The 23,506-nt window shown below is 37.1% G+C and overlaps 1 protein-coding gene across 3 annotated transcripts in view; it reads left to right on the forward strand.

The window, feature by feature from the left end:
- Positions 1-23,506, forward strand: part of LOC140239285 (rap1 GTPase-activating protein 1-like) — a 289,478-nt gene that overhangs the window by 195,342 nt on the left and 70,630 nt on the right. Inside the window, exon 1 of one of the 3 annotated variants that reach the window (XM_072319162.1) lies at positions 20,751-21,461. The exons of the other annotated variants lie outside the window; for them this stretch is intronic. Coding sequence (XP_072175263.1) covers positions 21,382-21,461 — 80 coding nt within the window. The 5' untranslated portion in view covers positions 20,751-21,381. Of the gene's footprint in view, positions 1-20,750; positions 21,462-23,506 lie in introns of those variants that run through there. 3 annotated transcript variants of the gene reach the window in all.

The raw sequence follows: 23,506 nt of genomic DNA on the forward strand, positions 1-23,506 counted from the left end.
TTTCATCTATTACCCCCCCCCCCCATTTGAATTTGCATTTGGACATATAGATTTACACAATCTTCAACTTGTTATTGAAATCTGATATAAAATTTTCAAGCCTGCACTGTTATGAGGGCAAATTTCCACTATCAAGCCATAAAAACAAAATTAGCCTATTTCTCTAGTTCCTGGTGACACTTTTATGTGAAGACAATTTATCAGTTTGTTTTATTAATTCATTGCCAGTTGTTTGGAGGAGGAGGGAACAGAAAAAGTGAGGCTGCATTTATGAAATGCCAGGTCATGATACAATTAGTACTAATTACAGTGAATCAGTGATGAGGGGAGCAGCATCCACACACTCACATTGATTTGTCAGAGGTTGGGTTCACACGAGGTTTGTAATCTTCAAAGTTTGATGATTAGCTTGTAGATTTAAACAGTGATGCACTGCCACACGACATCTAATCTTAAGAATTTAATTTTTGAGTGAGAAGGCCCACTCGTTGATTAAACTGCAGAACTGGATGAAATACATACATGCAGTGCTAGCAATAAACTTGATAATGTGCAACTATACAGTAATGGAAAACACACATTGAAGGTTGACCCGGAAGCTGAGGGAGAATAGGAATCATGGAAAAGTCATTCTAACTTTCGAGTTTGTTCATTCTTGTGCCCACTATGAGTATGGACCCCAGTGGCTTGTGGCTAGGACATAAACGCTAAGATGCCTTCTGGTTCTAATCATCGACTAATTTTTAAGATTGCTAACTTTCGAGTGCATCTACATGGGGCTAACTAATGAGCCAACAATTTGAGATTGAAACTTTGAGCTTATCTTTAAAGGAAACCCAAACCCAAAGAGAAATGTGAATTGAGTGAAAGCAGCAACATTAGTAGAGCACATCAGTGAAAGTTTGAGGAAAATCAGACAACTGATGCATAAGTTATGAATTTTTAAAGTTTTGGTGTTGGAACCACTAGATGAGGAGACTAGTAGAGGTTATGACATATATGTGGACAACAATATAAAGCAAATATAAAGGGAATTCCACAAAAATTCATTTTTCATGAAAATTACACATTCCATCAACTTGATACTGACATGTTAAGGGTAGCAGTTATTCCCCCTGCTTTCTGAAAGCGGTTAGTCAAGTGCTCTTTCATTGTGCTAGAAAAGTGAATTTTTGTGGAATTCACTTTACATTTTCTTTATATTGTTGTCCACACATAGTCATAACCTGTAGAAGTCTCCTCATCCAGCGGTTCCAACACCAAAACTTAAGAAATTCATAACTTTTGCATCGATTGCCCGATTTTCCTCAAACTTTCACTGATGTGTTCTACTAATGTTGCTGCCTTCACTCAATCCACATTGCTCTTTGGGTTTGAGTTCCCTTTAAGACAGGAAACGTTGTGTGAACATAACCAATGTGTCTAGTAAGCTGTGCTCGTCTCATGATGAGATGCAGTCATGTATGATTAATGGGCTCAAGACTCTGGAAGGAGGGCTGGGTATGGGATAAGTTAATGGGGGTAGTGAAAGGGCGAAGACACAGGTAATTGAGCATTACATGAGACATGAGCATTCTGACCTGTTGAGTCATGAATAATTTCATTTCATTTCCAGTCGGCTTTCATTTTCTAGAAACAACGTACCATCACAATCTGGCAGGAAATATGGAGTAGAAAAACAAAAGAGGGAGAAGAAAAGGGCAGGTTGTTAAAATGTAATCATATCATAAACTTGCTGGGTCTTTTGTGAGTAGATGTCACAAGTTGAACAGGAAATTGGCACAGTTTGATTGTGTGTCATGAACTAATATAAAAAGAAGTTCTGCAGTTAATACAAAGAATGCACTAGGCATTTGTCTTGCTATTTTCAGATGTATAAATTTGCAATGGCAGTTTAAGTCAAATCCATGGTTTATATATAGTCAGTGAACCAAAAGAGAGAGAGAGAGAGAAACAAAAGAGTGTATCTTGACCATTGTACATCCATCTCTGTGCTTCATTGTAAGACTTCTGCTTATGTACTGGAATTGTGAACTTGTCCTAGAGTGTTACAGTAAAATTTGTGTATAAGTAGATAGATAGAGTGATAGAGAGATAGATAGATAGATGAAGATGTAAACACATACATTTCATACTTCAATTTTTGTTGTTTTACTCTGATTTTGCTTTGCTCTGATTATCAGGAATATGCAACATATTTAACCCGTTGAGGACGGTTTGATTTTGCTACCACACGCATTTTCCATAGACACCTGCCCGAGTATACTTTGGACTTGTCCTCAACGGGTTAATCATTTATTCAGCCCAACCCTAGCCGGTTCATCAAGAAACAAGGTTTATCAGCAATTTAGGTGTCATTTGTTGCATTAATGTGTTCTATTTTTTATTGGGAGTTCTGCTATGACCATTGTGTCAGAGAAACCTTTTTAATGGCTGAGCAGATCAAAGTAGATCGTCATTTAATTATTCATGTGTAATATAGTGCAATCAAGCTGTTCAGATCAAAATAGATTGTCATTTAATTATTCATGTATAATATAGTGCAATCAAGCTATTCAGTGGTAATTACTATTATCATGTATTCATCTCACAGACTAAAGTTTCTTGTGTTCAAAGAGCTGAATATCATTAATTTAATGACTGGATGCACATCAAATTGTGGTCCGTATTATGAATCCCCTTACTTCCTGCATGATGAGATTCATGCTGTATTGAACAGTTCTGGAGGAAATGATTTCTCCACAAGCCATGCTGTCTATTCCATCATTGGTTTTTTTCTGACTGTACATGTATACTTATCAATGAAGATAACTTTCGTTTCTGTTTGGAAAGAAGTGAAAATCGTGATGTATTTTGTGGATATTTGTAAAATGGAAGATAGGCTGCCAAGGAAGAATGTAACAGTAGAGGAGGCTAAGTTTGAGACTACCCTTTCCCTGTGATGTAAGAGTTTCTTGATTGGTAGACTGGCTATTAATTTGATGTCATGCATGACAAGGATAGCAGAGTTCTAGAGGTGCTTGTTAAATAGGGCAGGAACATGATTTGGTTACCCAGGAATGCCTAGGATGTGGGTGTGTGTCTGTGTGTGTGTGTGTGTGCGAGAGAGAGAGAGTTAGAGGGTAGAAATTGGATTCCTGGTTGAATATTAATCGAAAGCACAGGGTGGTTTGTTTAGGCCCACATACATTAGATGTGGATGTTAAATCACCAAAATATTAGATTTGATGTTGGAAAGTGCTGACGAGCGTGCCATGAAGAGCTGAAGCTCTTTGATCCTAGCTCTGTCCTCTGTGGGCTGATTTCTGATAACCAGCTTTGTAACTGTGTTTATTCCTTCTCGTACTATCATCAGTTCTACCATGTCACACATATCTATATTTGTGCATGTGTTCATCTTTTTATATTCCAAAATATGAATTAAAGGGGCATTCCGGACAATTTTCACAATTCAATATCATGTAGTACATAAATCAACAGCTCCATATATAGATTCATGTAATTTATTGTTGCCCTTGAGCAGAGAAACCAATAAAATGAAAATCTTAAACAAATTACACTGAACAGTGTTGATGACATCAGAGCCTCACATACTTCAGAAATGTAGCAGTGTAATTCCATTACAATACCCCCTGCTTAAGAAGTACACCTGTGAAGAATCTATGCATGCTTTCTTCTTTTGTTCTGCTTCCTTGCACCCCAACTCATGCATTCTTATGGTAAGACTGCCTTGTCATCATCCTTGTTCACTGCAATTTGTTAAAAATTTTGGAAACATTCTCATTTCTCATCCCAATCACTATGAATTCAGAAACTCTGTACTCGGTTTAACTAATTTATAGTTGTTCAGGTGTAAAAGTATGAAAATCATCCGGTGGTCCCCTTTAAGCAATGGCTTCTTGTTCTGAACTTCGTTTATCTCAATTTGTCTTGACAAAGTTTTAAAATTCATAGCTCAGGGACAGTAAGTTCACTCACAGGCTGGGCTATTTAAAAGTATTGTTTTGTTGCATTGTGATTATTGACACCTATAGACAGTGGTAAAAGTGATGTATCATATGCAAATTAAATTATACGAGATAAAGTCGTGCAGAAATGCAGCCAAGTCAAAGAAGAATTTAGTAATGTATGGAAAATCTGATGATGTATGAAGCCGAGGAGAAATCATCAGGATGTAGGAAAATATGATGTGTTTATCAGTAATGTTCTCTCTTGCTGATCCAGCATGTGATGACTCTGCACCAATCTATTGTATGAAGCTATCTCCGAAATATGCCATTGCATCGTACACAGATCTATCTTCCGTCATGCTTTCATTGAGGCCCACTGTAGTGTGTAGTATCCTTCCTGTGCGGAAGCCTTCAATGGAAAAGACATGAATAGAAAGAGGAAGTGATAATTCCTTCCCCCTAATATCAAATTACAAGTGATTTATCCTTGAAATATGTGTGCTCACAAGACCATTGATTGGTGTTTGTGTAAGTGTTGGCAACAAAGAACCGTAACACACTGAACTGAATTTGCCCTAAATTATCAGAACATTTGGAACTAAATGCTGTGATTTTGTGATTTTCTGTAAGATATTTCCTGTGAGAATTAAGTTGATTGTATTGGTAATGAAACTCTCATTCAAAGTTGAAATAATGTTGCAGTGTGAATGACCCTACTGAGGTAGGCAGACCAGGAAGTACCATTTTCTTCACCATTGACTGACCACCAGGTAAATGTTTTCACTTCTTTTTTTTTTTTCTTTTTTTTTTGTGCCCACAGGTAGCTAGCTCTCTGTTTTATGTTGCTTTCTTATCTTTTACTTTATATGCCACATATTTAGCGAGTCTAATTTTTCACGAAATTGGGACTTCCCGACAATTTTGTGAGTGGTTGAATTTGTGATCATAGAGTACGGTATTGAATGGAGAAAACATGTACATGTGCCCATTGCATTTACATTGAAATCAGAGTACGTATATTTTTGCATGTTGTTAAATTCACGAATATCAACCAAATCACAAAATTTGCGAAAATGAAAACCCAGCAGAATATATGCCCTATACAGTGTCTTCCTCTTACTACCATTGTGTATCTTAATATCTATTCTCTCTTCTCATCATCTGTTCATGATACTCACAGGATGGTCAGGATGGCATCTTCTGTCTCTCCTTGGGAGAAATAATTGCATTCTCTCTGCCCTCCCAACGGGGAGGAACACTCCGATGAAATAACAGGCAAAAATTTGACCATCCATTAGTGCAATGACTAGTTCGGAAGACATGTCAGGGTAGGCCCATTGTGGCATCTATAAGTTATCTTCATTGCATCCTCAGTCTGTAAGTAAAAGTCTATGCCATCGGCTAACTTGATTTTAAAGTCAAACACCCCCCGAGCTGTCCTAGGATGCATAGATAATGCCCAAGTGCATTGTGAGACATTTAAATTGCACAGAGAAGAAGAGAAAATGAAGAAGGCATATTGCTGTTATTTTATATCCTTTTTTGTTTTTAGTTGTTGTTTTTGGGAGGGGGCTTTTTTTTTTTTGTTTAGAGTAAAAAAACAGGCAAAACAAGCAATGGAAAAAGGGACAACCAAAGGTGTTCATTAATATGCTTCAAGGATTATCCCCCATTTTTCTGACTTGTTGGGACAATAAGTTAGACTTATAGAATGCTGATTTACTCAGGAAATCCTCAACTATAAACATTCATGTAGCTCTGATAAGGTTGAGCCAGTGACACCACTTTACAATGGTAATTTTTCTCTACATGGTGATATTCAGTATTGTTTAATTGTGGATATCACGAACTGCATGTATGTGTTTATTTGTGGAGAACAACAGCATACTGTAAGTTTATATTGCATTCACTTTAATCAACCAAGATTATCATTGTTATGGTGTGTCACATGTGGCTATAATGAATACCTTATCTATGAAAACTGCTATACATTCTTGAATGCAAGCAGGAATTAACAAGCATGAGGTTACATTTTAACCATGTCATGTATTTGAATGTGTTTTATGAGGAAGTATGGATGTGTTTAAGTGCTTTTTCTGGTGCCATGCCTAGCTATAATGTTTTATGATTTTGTACAGCCCTGTGACTTTGCCTTAAAAGGAAATCTTTCCTGTGAAGATGATCCTGGCAGCTCCTAGCTATCTTACAGTGGTGTAGAGGAACAAATTTAGCGAAACAAATAGACATAATTTGGCGTCAGTCTCACTCGTTATTAAGGGGCGAACCCAAAGTACATTTGCCTGCAATTGAGTGTCCATTACTTCTGCCATTTGTTCCCTCATGGAGATCTACTCGATGTCTCTTTACTTTCTTATCATGCCTGTGGATAGTGTTTTCTATGGAGTGTATACTGCTCACGGTAGACGTAAATTACTTGCCCATTTTAACTGGAATGGAAAACTGGTGACTAAGATGTAGGGGATGTACTCAACAGGGTTTCCTCTTCTGAGAAGATTTATAGACTTGTAGATTTTGAGACTATTAAGTGTTTTTTGTGATGTCTTAAGTATCAATTTTCTCTCCTCTATACTGATGTCTCTTTCTCATTGTCTATCTTTCTCTCTGACCCTCTATGCTGTCACCACACAGTATTCTTGTCATGGAAGCATTGGAACCAGTTTGTTAGGTTTAACCCGTTGAGGACAGGCTGATTTTGCTGCAACACGCATTTTCCATAGACACTTGCTCGAGTATACTCAGGACTCGCCCTCAACGGGTTAATGTAGGAAGGGTTAGATTAAATTCTGTAGGAAAGGTAAGAATGCCTTAGATGTACAGTATGAATACTAACCCCTCTCCACTGTTCCTTTAAGCATGATTCCGTGCTATACAACATACATTTTTCAGAAAACTTGTTTGATTTCCCACCTTTGTGAATTTTTAGCAGCATCCCCCATTCCTCTGTGCTGCCTTCTGTATGACTTGTGCTCTCTTTTAATCCCTGTGAGTGATACCACAGTATCTCCTCTGGTTCATGAATTGAATTGAGAATCCTTTCTCCAGTCCCCTCAAAGCTACAGTGATAGAGCTGACTCCAAATATTTCGGATTAAGTGTGACTACATCAACCCGTTCCATTCTACCATAACACACACACAAACAAACACACACACACACACAGCAAACCAATCTGGCCTTCGTTCATGAACTCGAGAGGGAGTCAGTCTCATTTAAAATTTTGCAGAATGGCGACTGGATTTTAACTCAATTTAGGTACCAATGGGAATAAATGGTGGTGAGTGCCATAAATTTACCTCAGTGATCATTAGATTACGTCCTGCACACCAACCAAGTAGACTGACATCTTCCTTCATCAACGTGTTTTCACAAGACTTAATAAGTTTACATTGATATAATGGATAGCGAATGGCAATTGGCACATATATCCAGTGAAGCTGAATTGGATTGCACTCAGGTACTTGTGCATTCGAGTGAAATGAGCTCACATCTGAAGATTGTGGTAGTGGTTTATTTCGAGGGCATGGAATTTCTCATTCATCCTTCCTAGCTAGGCTAATCCAAGACTCATGACAAAGACTTCTCTTTGAAAATATGTCTTTCTTCTCTAGATTTGAATATCTTTATTCCTTTTCCCTTCTAAAAGTATCAGTAAAAGGTTTATAGATGAAGCAGTTGTCAATAGGAGTATTGATCATTTCCCATGATGAATTCTCACAATATGATGATATGAAGCAGTGTGATACGACATTTTGTCTACTTCTATTAATTAGATGGCTCTTTTGAGTTTACTGGGATCATAACTTACCAGTATTATCTCAAATATAAATGATTAGAGTTCCATAATTTCCCCTGAGCCATGAAATAAGCTCACGGTTCCCTTAAGCTCCTTCCTTTGTGTCTGCCATAGACCATCTCTGCTCATCAGCCAGCTATTCAGTCCTTTCCCCCAATCCTCCTTGTCACCGATACCTCCCCTAGCACCTGACATTACTGCAAAATATTCAATTTGCCCAGACCCACTGCTCCTTTGTCCCAGTTTTCTCACTCAAAGTTTGCCCAGAGTTCTGCAGCTCTCTCTTTTTTTTTTGTATTCATCCTGTAGAATGAATATGAAGAGAGGAGGAGATGGCATTGTTCACAGCAACCTAGAAAGAGTGTTATCAGGACAGTAAGGTGAAGAAGAAAATGTTCAATTGGATGCTTGTTCCCTGGAGAATTGCATGGTGGCAGACCAGGAGACTGCTCATGTTTCTCAGGCATCAATAGAGCTGTTATCTATGGTGCATGGGTAAAGGAGAGAATGAGCAGGTGATACTCACCAGTCAACTTGGATTGTAACTCTGTGAAGTGTGTGAGGAAGTCGCACTTGAGAGAGAAAGGTGCATTCCAATAATGGAAACGTTGCAGACGCGAGCAGTGCGACTCGAGTTTGTGACCCAGTAATGGCAGAACAAAATGCTTCACATCAGAGTCTTTTTGTGTTTGAAACGTATTTGAGACCAACCACTTCTAAAAACTGTCGCAGTGAGACACGAGTCTGTGAAGAAAGTGAATTTGCCCCTTTCCAGCACAGACAAACAGACAGACTTATGCACACACACAAACACACACATAACCCTTACTATCAGGTTAAGGAGCAAGATAGGTGTAGTGAAAAGTGCAGAGACCCTCATAAATATCATCAGAGAAGGTCTTCATGTTAAATTTTGGGGTACCATCTGATGTATTTCCTTTCATCAGAGGCATTCCAGATTTTAAATGTTAGCTGTTTCAACTTCAATAACAAGGGCAGTTTTGAAGTTTGATGATATTATGGTGTTGTAAAATTCAACTATGAATGGAAGGATAGTTCAAAATAGGCAGGATATTTGTGTCTTCATCTTACAGTTAGGCATTTGAAGAAAACATGTGATGATGTAACAACAAATCATAAATCACACCAAGATATATGCTTGCCTCAGTGATTACTCCAAAAGATTATAATAGTGATTTCAACTCTTAGATCAGCAAGTCTAAATTAGCCATGCACTTGCTTACCCATTATTTACTAGAGACATGCAGAGTAGAGTTAAACATGGATAAGAAATACAGTAAGAAGCTCAAGAAAGCAGTGCTCCTAGAAAGGGTCCTAGTAAAAATAGAAAATAGAATGTAAACACTGACCATGAGACTATAATGTCACAATGACAGTCTAACTCTCAGTGAATAATCTCTATGACATTAGGTCATGTGATGTGTCCATATTTGGTTGTTTAGATTGTGCTTTCAGTGGTCTTGTTGGAGGAATGCTCTTGATATAATTATGTAGACTTAGGTACAGTATGTTTATAAAAGCACATTTTCAATCATTTGTATCTTGCATCTTTGGTAGTTTCACATCTACACCTGATGAAGGAGAGCACCTTTGTAAGATGTAGAATGTTTTCAACATTGTAAGAGGTCAAAGTGAATTATCTCTTTGTAACCTATTTCCTTCAATCCTTTTAAACACATACACATGCATGAGGTGAGAGGTTATGTTTCTGTCCATCTATTGTACATTCCTGCCAAGTAAAAGAAGCGGACAAAACAATGTTTACATTACTAGTATCATTTCTGAGAACATTTTTTTTTCTCTTTCTTCTCCTTTAAGCACTAAGAAATATTTGCCAGTTCACATTTGACCTTTGCATTTTCTAAAAGCATTGCCCAATGTTGTTTAATTGTCATCTACACATTCTGTTTCTGTTCTCATATGAAGTGTAACATGAACAGAGGAGCCACTCTTTGCTGTAGTGTAGAAATGAAAACTAAAAATGGAATGCTTCCAAACACCATCAGGAGTCCTTGCAATCTGCAAAAGGGGTGTTTTGATAGCAGCAGTGCTCTGAGACATGAGTTAATTGCAAGTTGTGTCTGTCTTCAGTCAGAAGGTTGTTCCATCTTCTGGTGGGAAAGGAAAATTCATTGATGTATTTCATGTCCTTGAAGAGAAATTGGTTGTCATGTTAGCAGATATATCATCTGATTCAATTTGATTATTTTGTTTATGAATTGATGGATGACATTAGTCCTTGTTTTCGTGCATCACATTTAATTTTCTAGGTATCTGTCTGATGCTAAATTGCAATCGATATTGATTTGCAAAGAAAGAAAAAAGGCCAAACGTTGCAGTTCTGGAATGTCAAACAGAGATCTCTGTTTCTCTATTCCTTGTATGTGGCAAGTGAAAGCGATGAAGCCTGAATCTAGCCGGCTGCTCTCAGGGCTTGCTTATATATCACACCCTCTTGGCTCCCGATGCTGACATCTCGCTTCAGGTGCATGCATATTTACATGGTTAGTTTGGTTCGGGGCAACTCATCTCCCTGTTGAGCCTCGTTCTGTACGCTTGTTATTCTATGACTGCCCTGTCACAGTGCGTTAAATCACAGAATCAGCAAATTGGGTTACAAGACAGGTGTATCTCTTGACTGTGAACTCCTGCATGGATTTACTGCAATACGAGAGGGGAATGTACCCCTCTCTACAGGGATGGGGGGGGGGGGGAGGAAGTTGGGGGTTTAGCAAGAGAAATATGTGAGGCAATGTATTCCATGTTTCTCGCAGGAAGCTGAGCGTGATTCTCATGAAGACGTGATATCATTCTCATGCTGTGATTTCAAGTCTGAAACATTAGTGGAGTTTTTTCCTCCTGGCTGCTACTTGGAGGCTGTGTCATCCTATCTGACAAGTTACACATGAGTGACTTCTAAGGCAGTGGAAAATTAAAATCAGTATCTAAACTTCATTCAAAACTTACAGCTTGTTTTGCAAGAGAAACAAAAGTGAATTATTCTTTTCTTTCTTAAGCAGTACAGAAAACCTGAAAAGTTTTTACAACTCAAGGCAAAAAGTACATATCTTATACTTGATCCCAAATTCTGTTCAGTAGTTTTATATTTGTTATACACCTAAAAACCTTATGCAGCCTCAAGACAAACATTGCTGCATCACAAATATAACCCAACTCTCTATTATCTGATACTTTTCACAGCTTTATTTAAAACTGTCAGCAATGTTGCTGAAGGAAATCTTGACATTACAAAACACATCCATGCTTATTCCTTTTTTCAAGAGGGCAAAAGGAAAGGGGGTGTTCTGTGTCATATACTGTACTCAGCACTGCTTCTGAGAAGCTGACAACAAAGTAACATACACTTGTGTAGCTGTCATCTATTACATGCATCCATGTAATCAGTATGACATGATATTAACTCATTGAGTGAGTGAGTAGTGAATCCTCCCATTGTGGTTCATACTTACCACTGCCTGTCCATTGACAAACTCCCTCTGTCATTACAGACTTCCCCCAGCAGCCTGGAATCAGTGTGCCACAGAGAGAAAATGTGTCTGCTGCCCTCTCATGTCTGCTTTGTCCAATCTCTCACAACACATACCCATGATGAAGTTTGAGAAGTTGTTAGTGAAGAACACAGCCTTCTTGACAGCAAGCTGTTAGGAATGTTTTGCATTGTCAATGTAGATGGTGGATATGAAAGAAGATTAAATAAAGAAGGAGGGGAACATACAAATTATTGGGTTTGAGAATTCAATTTGATTCCTCACAGCAAAAATGTCGATCTGTTATATTGTGTGGGTTAGTCTGAATATTTTGATAATGCATACCTTCAACATGAATGTGCTGTGGTAATCATTTATCCAGCTTTACTACTAAAGTGACTTTAATTGTAGCCTTTGTCGCTATTTCCTTGAACATAATGTTATCACTTTTACTCATTTACTCGGGTTTACAGAATGCAAAAATTCTATTAATTTCTCTTTAATGTATGTTATTGCTGTGTCGTTTGTGCCAGTTTTTATATTTTTTTATTTTTTACTCAAGATTGTTTTTCAAGGGGAAAAATGCCAAGCTGTTCTGCCAGTGGGCACATATATACATTGTAGCGAAAGATCTGCTATCACGTGATTAGGTTTATCTTATCACTGACTGGTATTCACCTCTGCCATATTATAACTAGGTGTTCTGTGATAAAGTGTTAAAGGGATGGTACAGTATTGGTGGAGATGAGAATTGGGCTTTTTACTTTTTGCGAGATACCAAGAAAACACTTATGATAGAGTACAGAGCATACCATTTTAAGAAGAATTCAAAATGTATTTGATGAGAATTGGGTTTGGAATGACTAAAAGTATGGGTCCCACACTTTATTAGAATCGCTCTTTTTTGGATATCTCAGCCATTTCAAAACCAATTTTCATCAAATAGAAGTTGAATTCCTCATAGAATTATATGCTCTTTCATATTTCATAAGAGGTTTCTCATTATCTCACCAAAAAAATGTTAGAAACCTGAAATTAGGGCTCAACCAAAACTATACGATCCCTTGAAAGGAGAACTTTAACTGTGTGATGTGCTGCCCAAGGCAAATGCTTACATGTTGTGTTAATCTGTTAAACTCAATTTGATGTTGCAGTAACTCTCTCTCCATAGGTACCAGCCCTAGTATGAAGTTTGCTATTCATGCCTTTTTACATCATATAATGTAAGGTATATTGATGTGTTTGTGTTTTTGTTCTTCTTTTCTTCTCTTTATGCTCATCGACAAACTCTACCACACGTATCATCTCTACATCTACAGGTAAGTGAAAAATTCCTTCAGCAATGCTTGTAGAGATAGAGCAGTAATAGATCTTAAATTTTCATTGGTACATAATTATTGTAATAATGTTGATTTTTCTTTTCAGTTCTGCTGTCATATCAAATTAAATTTAGATTCTTAACACTGCGGTGATGGAAAAAAGCTGTATAGTGAAAACTATACATACATTTGCAATTGTAGATATCAAAAAATAGTGTTGGATGTCTGTATTGACTGAGCAGACTGTATCTTTTTATAGACAAAGCTTTGCACAGTTTTAAACAACTATATTCTTGTGTTTAGTACTTTGTTGTACAAAGGAGAAGAAAGAAATGCATGTGATGTGTGTCTGAACCATCTGATATTAATCACCTTTTCATAGTGGAGATGTGACAGAGGAGATTGGCTTGTGTGTGACTGTAGAGGTTGGCAGACTGCATACCAGTATAACCATTCTATCAGCAACATGCTTATGATACAGCGCCCCCTACAGTTGACTGCTTGCGTAGTGTGGTATGGTTCTGGCAACAGATTGTACCTGGCAAGGTGTATCTATGCAGTTATGAATGCGGGTGTGTGTGTATTAGATGTTGATGCATGCTTTGTGTATGAGTGTGTGTGTGTGTGTATGTATGTCTTCATTGTTGCTTACTAATTCTAGTGGCAATCACACCCTTTTAGGTCTTTTTTAACTGTAAGATGCATTTAGTTTTCCAAATCAGTTCTTTCTAATATAATATATTTATGCCATATCAACACAGAATGGAGTAACAAATGGTTGCCATGGTAGCAGCCAACGTTATCTCGTGATACAAAAGCCAATCAGTGAAATCATGAAGTACTCTTGAAGTTATGAGAAGTGGTTCTTGGTATGAATAGTACCAGCACACTCCCAGGGCTGGCTGAGAGAGGACAAAATGTCCTTTGTTGATTAATGGTACTAGATTAGTTTTGACTGGATGTCGTGATCTGAATTAGAGAACAAAGTGATCGCATCTCATGATTGCAGTGTACGGATATGATAGGGAACTATCTGCAGTAATTGCTTTCTGTCCTCTCTTTTATTTCTTGTTCTCTCTCTCTCTATCTCTCTCTATATATATGTATATGTCTATATATATGTATATATATATATATGTATATGTATATATATATATATATATATATATATATATATATATATATATATATATATATATATATATATATATATATATATATGGGGTGGGAAGCAGTGGTAGTTCAATCATGTTGTGTTACATAATAAGAAATGTATTTACATTTCCAGACAAAAGAAGCTACAGCATGTACAAATGTTAAACAAAAACAGAAAACTACACTCTTAGTTTCAGCTATTCAGATAATGAAAGGTGATAGGTTTCACATTCATTTCCTCAAATATTATTACTCTCTATACTTAAAGATATATCCAGAGGGGAAAAAAGTGTCAGTAGGTGTGGTGTTAGTTGCTGTGGTGCAGTTTTCTCTGAATTTACTGTTATCTTGTAAGCTTGTAATCATCTCTGACCTATTTCTGAGCTGAGTGGTTTGTGAATGCGCGGTGAGAGCAGTTTTCCTTTCATTTTCGTTAGATGCTGTTGTTGTAGTGTAGTGAAACCTGATGTATGCACTGTAAATATCCAAGTCTTTAGGCAAGACTTAGTCCAGAATGTCACACATTTTCCCTCAACCTGCTATGTAGGATCAAGCATATTGTATGACATTAGGGGACTGTTGGCAAGTTTGTTTGTTTGTTTTTTCATATAAACGCTTGATCATTCTGATAGCTCAATTTAGACAGACCATTTTGGTAGACTTTGCTGACAGATGTGTGTTTTGCTGCTTTTTTGGATTATGAATGAAGAAACATGATTCAGTGCAGTCCAGTGATCACGTATGTATGAGTATAGCACTCTTACAAACTGTTTATGTTGTTTCTCAACTCTTTACATCATATAATAGCAGCTTCGACAGTGTTTTACATGTATACTCTACCGCAGTACAAGAAAAAAACAAAAACCTGCTATCTACTTATGGAAGATATGCTGACAAAGATTGTGATGTTACCACTTTCAAAATATCTTTGAACAAATGTCACCATCCTGTAATACTAGCAGTATTTTTTTAAAGAAGTTTATTCAAACTTTCCTGTTAAGAAAACATGGGAAATCCAGTCACTTGTAGATTTTTTTTACTTTTAAGCACAAATTGATTACTTGCAATCTTTGCATCGTAGCCTCGTATCCATACACTATCAGGGTCATTGGTGGAACATAGGACCATGCTCCCCATGTTGTTGGTGTTTTTTTTTTTTGTGTGTGTGTGTGTTTGTTTATTTTGTTTTGTCATGTCAGTTATCAGCATCTCTGCCGAAGCAGTTCAATGAATTCATTAGGACACATAACTTGCAAAGCAAGGTTACATTCTAGGTAAGACAATGACACTGGAAACTATGAGAAAAGTCAATTTCTAATAGACCATTTCTGTAATGTATTACAATTTAAGGATTTTTCTTTTCGTCCAGCCTAGTAGCGAAGCATTTCATTCACTTACTCCCTCCCGTTACATACCAGAAACATGTTAGCCGGAAATCAGTTATTTGTTGCTGAGTAGGGCAAGCCTCTGGCAAGCTTTGTGGTTGTTATAGGGATGGTATAGTATTGGTTGAGGTGAGAATACAACATTCCAACATTTTGCAATTCAACATTTTGCAAGATACCTAGAAACCACTGTATGAAAATTAAAAAGTGTACAATTCTAAGAGGAATTCAAAGTTTATTTGATGAAAATCGGTTTTGAAATGGCTAAGATATATACAAAAGTAAGAACAAGTAAAACAAAGCAATCCTAATAAAAGGTGGGTCCCACCTTTCATTAGGATCATTTTGTTTTAGATATCTTAGTCAGTTCAAAACTGATTTTCATCAAATAAACTTTGAATTCCTCTTAGAATTATACATGCTTTTTCATATTTCATAAAAGGTTTGTCATTATCTCAAAAAAATAATCATCAAAATAGTTGGAAACCTCAAGCCCCATCATAGTCAAAACTGTACCATTCCTTTAAAGGTAGGGAATCCCATTTGCATGCCTCAAATGAAGAGTTGTATAAATACAGTGGTATGTTGAAGAGAGTATCATTTTAGAAACTCCCATAAAGTATTGAAAGTGGAAGGTAACATTTAGTACATTTTTATTGACCGTTAGATTTTGAATTGAATTTTTTTCGGGGCTCACCGTAAATTCCAGTACATTACTAGGCTACCTTTGCAGACCCATGCACTGCATGTGTGTCCATCATGTATATTTTGTGAAGAAAGTTCATCAAAACTTACAAACATTTCTATATACATTCTTGCCACACACTCTACATGTTATTACATCAGCTCTTATACTTTTAGATTTGTGTTTATAGATAAAAAATACAGAAGACTGCAACAAAAAGGCTTAAGTGTGGCTGACACACAGAACTACTGAGTAGTTGAGTTTTGTGCATTATTCAAATTGTAGATAACTGTTGACTTCCAAATTTCTAAGCAGTGGCCTAAACAAGTCCCCTGAGGTTCATATTTAATGTTTTGCTGCATTTTGGGAGGTCTGTGAAAGGTATCCCCTACCTTTAAGGGCAGCTTTTGTTGATAAAGCATGCATTGCATATGAATACATCATAGAACCAGTCTATTGAAGGCTTGGTTTCTTTCTGGTATGCCTGCCATGAAAAAAAAAAAAAAAAGTGAATTTCAAACTGAACGAGAGTGAAATACACAAAGCCAGCCTAGTGTACAATTTGCTGTTTCCATTCTTGAAACATAACATACAGCATGTTTCTGGTTTGTTTCGTTTAATGTCATGTGATCATTTCTGTGATACACAGAAACAGCTAGGTTCAACCCAAACCTGAACTGACTTTACCTCTAGGTGAAAGTTCCTTCTTCCAGGAACTAATTGCACAACAACTCACCAGATCTTACAGAAGTGAAACAACAAACATTCCTGAAAATATAGCCTTGATATGCTAAAGACAGAAATTCTATGTCAATATGATCAAATTTCTATGCCAAAGCCAAGATAGTATCAGGTATGTGTGGTTACATGTGAATGATGGGTTCATCTTTGTGGCATAACACTTTCCTGTCCACAGAAACACAGGATTTTGAAGAGGAAGTAATTCATCGTCATGGAAAAATTGGGTTACACTTCCTGTACTGTAGATTGCAGAGAAGGATGCAGATGAAGAGAGGTTAATGCTCGATCAGCTGACATTTTTATTTTTATTGTAATCACAGAGGGGTTGCAGAGAGCTAGGCAGGGTCAATGTTCTGTCAAAACTTTCCATCCTTTAGGATTCCTTACACAGCTGCAGGTGACTTTTTCAAGAAATTCACCTCTTACCTCTTTCTTTATAGCATTTGCCTTGGGTTCAACATGTCGAGTTGTCAAGCATTCATGCTGGATAACGCAGTAGAAGTATTGTTCATAATTCATGCCATGATTTTTATTGAAATGGGGTAACTTTAACTAATCAGCATTTTTCTTGTTGTTTGATTACAAAAAAAAAAAGAACACACACAGTTTAGTTGACATTGAATTTAATTGTGTGAAAATAATACTGGCATAAATAGTCACTTCAAGTAATGGTGAAATCTGTTGCCTGACATTTTAGACATGAAGTAATGCACTGAATCGGTAAATTTCGTCAACATTCTACAAAGAAGTTACAGAGAAATCTTGTTGTGGTCATCTGAAGAACCTTTAATCAGTAGCCATTTCCCATGACAAGCTTCAGAAGTAGATAATATTTGTAGAAGCCAGTTCAAGGGGGCCCTTCCTGGAACCTTTTTTTGTTTTCCTGTTAGGTAGCTTCACATGATGAGACATGTCCACGAGTCTTTTGCTTTTTATGTAAGGAAGAGTTTGGTCTTGGTAAATATCTGAAGAATGACAGCTTTCCAGAAGTGGACATTCTTTGGAATCATAAAATAGTAAGAACTTCAAGACTACTCCTCTGAAGGAGAATATGTATATGTGTGTTTGTGTTTGTTTTGTGTGTGTGAAATTCAGTGGAAGAAGGTCTGTATAGCTGTCATTCCATCTGTGAAACAGGTATTTTTGCAAGTTAGTGTTCCATCTATTCTTTGTGGTCCAGATGTTGTAGCAATGGATGAAATGGTTACTTCTTCAAGATGTATTCAGAGTGATTATTCCATAAACACTGTCTTGAATGTTGTAGGTCCTTTACCCAAGAACCAGCAACTGTTTACTAGCTCCCCCTCCTCCATTTCTTAGCTCAGTGTATTATTTCTATCTACACAGCTTTAGTGTACCAGTCTTATTTCCCAGTTGGTGTAGAAAGCATGATGGTGATTATGAATGTACATCAATCAATCCTAATGCATGGTGGCATTTTGTGACAGCTGTGTTTGATGTTTGGACCCAACAATGCCAAGCTCTCCATCCTGTGGCCATGAAGTTTGCACCAATAACAGTTACACGATCAATGAGTGGGACAATGGCAAATTTGTAATAATTAAATTTTGATATGCTTTTTGAATGGAGTTCTCCAGAAATACCAACATGACCCTCAGCCTTCTGACTCAGCCCTGCGTGTCATGGTGCTGTTCAAAGGGGAAAATTGGTTTTTTTTCCTCAGTAATTACTGACGTCAATAGTCATTTTGCATGAATCAAATGGTCTTTACTCATTAGCAAAGGTAGAATATGTCCTATCCATGACATTTTATTTTTAGTGTCGATGTGACAGTGTAATGATGGCTTTGTGTTGATTGCTGAAATTGAAAACTGAGTAAAGGAATAGTCTTAGCATGTATTGTATATAAATGCAGTATAGTGTCCGTGGTATTTGGAGGCATTGTAGATGAAATGAAGGTTTTCTAATGCACAATAATAAAGGTAATGATAGTGAATTCACATGTGTGCATGTTTCATCCTGACAAATTATGCAGTTGCTTAGAATGAATACTGGTATTGTGGATTAATTGAAGGTTTTCTATTAAGAATACAAAATATTACTATACTGATGATTATCCTTAAATTAATCTTGATAACCTACCCAATAGCTACTTTTTTTACATTTTATATATGATTAACTCTTATATAAAGCTGCCATGCACACTACAATATGTGCATTGATTTTTAGGGAGGGACAGCCTTTACATGTTTTAGGTTTGTCTTAAGTTACCAACGGTAACCTTTCTTATGGAAATATGCATGAGATGTTAATGCATAATGAAAATGGTCTTATTTTGTGATAGGAATTACATGCAATAAATATGATCAACCTTGCTGTATCTCTTGTACGTATGTAATCTTTATTGCACTCTGCAGTGCCTCCCTCGATGTGCATTGTATGCCCATAGGAAAACATCCTGATACCATAGCTACCTGTAACATTGAAGGGGTGTTGACAGTAATTCCACTTCATCTCTATGGCATCACAATGTCCTATGGTTGATCGCCGTGCATTGATACACAAGAGTGGATAGGTCTTGATATATTACAATACTTTGGGCAATTGATCAAATAGTAATGAATAAACTTTATCTGTATCAAGGCCATGTTGGAGAGCAGCACTAAGACTGGAGAGGTTATCCTGGGTGATATGACTTTATTTATTTCATTGATTTCATCTTTAAAAAAAAACTGGATAAGTCTTCATGACAACTATGCTATTAATATTCATGTTTGAACTAGGTGCACATCAGAATGTACAGGTGCATGAGTATTGTTTTCAGCCAAATCAACAAAAGACATTCTTGCAGTGCTTATATTATGTAAGTTGCCACTAGGCGTTTTAACATCAGCCCTATGTTTCGAAATAGCGTGCTATTTTCTGACTTGGGAAATTGACCCGATCAGGAAATAGTGCACTATTTGATAATGTGAATACAAATTAGCACGCTAATTGATCGATAAAATTTCTCGAGTCCAACTCGGGAAATTTTCTAAATAGCAGGATAATTAATGCTAACTAGCATGCTATATGATAATATTCAGGCTGATGTGAATAGGAAATGAAATAGCGCGCTAATTTGCGATCACGAAAAATATTTCGAGCTTGGATTTTTATCGGGCTGATGTGAAAACGCCCTATGTCTGCTTGACTTTTTTCAACTGCTTGTCAAATGGAAATGTTGACTTGTGTTATGGGAAGTATAGGTCCTATGGTTCAGAGTTCATGACACACCATTGATAACTATAAATTGGCCTTGATGCATCGTTTGTGGCCATGTGAGGCACCTACTTTGCAAGCTCTTCAACATCAGTTGCTGCTGGCAGAAAAAAAAAAAAACACACAATACACACACATACACACAAAGAGATGTTAAAATGAAGTAGTCTAACTATTGCATTGAGGTTTGCTTGCCCTACAAACAGTGCAGCAAGGTATTGTTATGGGCTTAACCCAAGCAAGGATCAACCACCTGGCAATGCATTCAAACATTTTCATTCCAGTCATAGCAGTACAAGGGAACAATAAGGGGGAGGTGAAATCAAACTGTTTTAATATTCACATTGGGAATAGAAGTGAATTGGGAAAAATTCTACTGAGGAATTGTCGCTCATGATCAAAGGCTTTTGTTACCATCTGTGCCATCGGATGTGAGAATGGAATGTTGCTTGTGAGACCATCTGGGTGATGACTGTGTGAGAAATTGTTACAAATTGATTGGATTTTATTCAGATTTGTACCAGCTGAAATAGAGCAATTTTTCCTTTAATGTTTCAGGGGCCCCTACTGGATTTGTTTATATTAAAAAAAATTAAAAAAAGAAGGGCAAAAGAATTGTCGGCATGCTTTGTGTAAGAATGCATTTATTGATGACCACCACCTGGTACAGCCAGTGTGCTTGGCCTAACATTTGATTTGGAAGTGAGGGAGGGCGGAAGAAGACAAAAAGAAACAAAACCAACAACGAACTTCACTGTGAAATATTTGTGTGGCTTGAGACAGCAGCTATTGATAAATTGACCTTGAAACTGAACTGTGTGATATTTTGTGAACAGGTGCAGCGGCAATACAACATATGCACACACTTGAACACACAAACTATTTAGACACAAATACAAACTCAACTTGATTACCTCATCATCAATTATTCTACAGTGTGATTTGGGAGCATACACACAGTCTTGCAATTAGAAGAGAGTTGATTAGAAACTCTGTTAAATTCATTTATTGCATTGAGAACCATATGTATGAACAGTAATGTCCTTATGTGCCTGGACAGTGGTGAGAGCTGACAAGATTGTGTATATAGAGGAGGACTAATTTGAGTTGCTAGTTGATCATCAGAAACAATTGGATCATCATAATCAGTGAATCATATTTGTTGTGAACTCTTCTCCAAAGAGATACCCCAAAGAGATTTTTTAGCATAATTCTCTTCTGTTAGCTTTACCAAGGCTTAAGCAAGATCTCCAGTTGAATGTGATGGACCGCAATGAAGATGTTAGTGGACTATGGCAAACCATAGCTGGATGGAGATGACCCTTTGATTGATATAAACTGACTCTTCTACTTTAGCATTATGTGCTTGAATGATGTTGATAAGAATTCAATTTATTCTCAGAGTTGACTCTCTGTACGTGCTTTGCCCTACCAACATTGAAATAGAAGAGTAACTAAAAAGTTAGGAAAAGTCTTCATTTGGCAGTGATCAGTAATACCCAGCTCTTCTTACGGACTACTGGTGTGTTCAGCTGTGGAAACTTCCTCTACATTCATGAGCTGAAAGTTTGCCACAGGGTGTGTCCTGGGAACATCACGTTGATGAAATTTCTAGTCCTGGTGGAAATCATTCATACAAGTATGCGGCTGATTGGTATAATACATCGACTGCCTTGCATAAGGTAAGCTGTATGAGAGCAAAGCTCACAACCTTCAATTTCTCTACCTCAATTTTCTGCTTTCCAATTGTTTATTTTCCAACCTTTATGTTGTGCACTTTGACAATTTAAAGCAAGTACTACCCAGAGCTAGTGTTAGAAATTGGTAGATTTTTTAGTCAAATGCATTTACTTCTAATTCAAAGATAATGAAGGCCAGCCTAGTCTATTTGTTTGAATACTGTGAAAGTGGATTATTTCATGTAATTTTTCACACTCTGCCAAGTAAGATGAATTCCACTGGTCTTTAATTCGGCAGAATCAGGACATTACATAGTGATACATATGACAAGCAAATATATTCGCATACTTTCATTTTTGTGCTAGTTTCTGGTAGTGCAACAGCCATGAAAATTTCCACACCTTGAAAAATTTCCTCTTATGCAATAGCTCAATAGACATCTTGACCAGTATGGTATATCTTCATATTCCTTTTTGCTTCCTTCTCATTACGCAGTCTATATTTCCCTGCCAAGCTAAGATGTCTGTTTAGCCTATACCACTCTTGCTGTAGGATTAATCCCATGACACCCTGAGCAATCCCAACTATGTGGATGGACCCTGCAGATCTTGATATCAGCACAGACACACAATATGCTATGCCTGGATACTCTTACAGAAGAGCACATGTGTTTGCATACTCATGCCTTGTTTGCAGGGATATACAAAAAAGAAAAGAAAAAAAAAATCTGCTTGCACTCACATCATGTTGGTTTCGTGTACATCACTCCCCAAAAATGTTCAAAGTGAAGTAAAAATTTTGTCAAGAATTGTTGTGGTAGACAGATTAGGTACTGTTAACCTTTGACCTCATCAGGAGTAGATGTGAACCAAGCAATCTTGATTTTTCTAGAACTCCGGGTAAATAGTTGTATCCATCACTGAATAGATCTGATGTATCCATAATCCTGTTTTCATGACATTAGAACAAATAAAATCTCACCAATTTTTAGGATCAAAGCAGCAGATTCTTGTCGTTTGAAGATTGCATTATCCTACTTTAATAATAATCATAATAATTGACAATGCTTATATAAAGCACATAACACAAAGTGATAATATCCCTATGCGCTCAAAAATGGAAAGATTCTACAAAAACATACAATTCCAATTACAATGATAGTACTTTACTATTTATGTACTTTTCAAGAAGCATTGGGCCTATTGTGTAGAGTCCTAGAGATGCTTGCATTATAGAAGAGAACTGAATCATATTCTCTTGCTGCCTGGAAGCGTACATTGCTTTATTTGTCTGTTGGGGTGAGAAAGTGCAGGGTCGTCCATTTCCCAAGGGGTGAGATGATTAAGTAATGAGACGAAATCAAGATTGATACGGTGGCATCTCCACCTCGTGAGGGAGCATCAGTCTCTATGAGGTACAGCGCCATGCAGCCATGTCCCCCGTTATTGTCACCCTCTCCCAGCACCCACTCGCCTCTCCCTCCACCTCCTTCACCTCATCCCGTCGTCCACGGCAACAAAAGACTTGAAGATGATGGGTCTCTGTCCTCGGGGTGTTTGGGGGAGGGATTCCCTTTCCACGTCTTTGTTCACGCTGGGTGTTTTTCTCTTAGTTTGTGCCCACAGTGAGAGTCATTAATCAGAGCAGCATGTGCCCTTTATAGAGGAGGAGGGATAGAATTGTCATACTTTGATGGATGTTTAAGAAAGTCTTTTGTAGGTAAATAGAGCTTTTGCCAGCAGATCATTTAGTGAGTGATATAGCTGTAGTCAGGAATAGAATGTTTTATGTTGAATTTAAGAAGATGATAAGAAGTGAGCATTCTTTGAGGTTATTGTGTCCCATGATATGTAATGTGCATCATGAACCTTGTCATTTATTTTGTCACATTCACTGCATCATTTTCCATCATTGCTCACTGTTAGCCTTAGTTGTCATAATGCCACAGTGATTGTAACCAAAGGGCATTCTTAGCAAAATCATAGTACCATATCTACTCATAAAGAATGGAGTTTAAACAAATATGTGAGTGTGCTAGAATAGAAAC

The sequence above is a fragment of the Diadema setosum genome, chromosome 15 (assembly GCF_964275005.1).
Source record: "Diadema setosum chromosome 15, eeDiaSeto1, whole genome shotgun sequence".
In the NCBI taxonomy this organism is placed as follows: domain Eukaryota; kingdom Metazoa; phylum Echinodermata; class Echinoidea; order Diadematoida; family Diadematidae; genus Diadema; species Diadema setosum.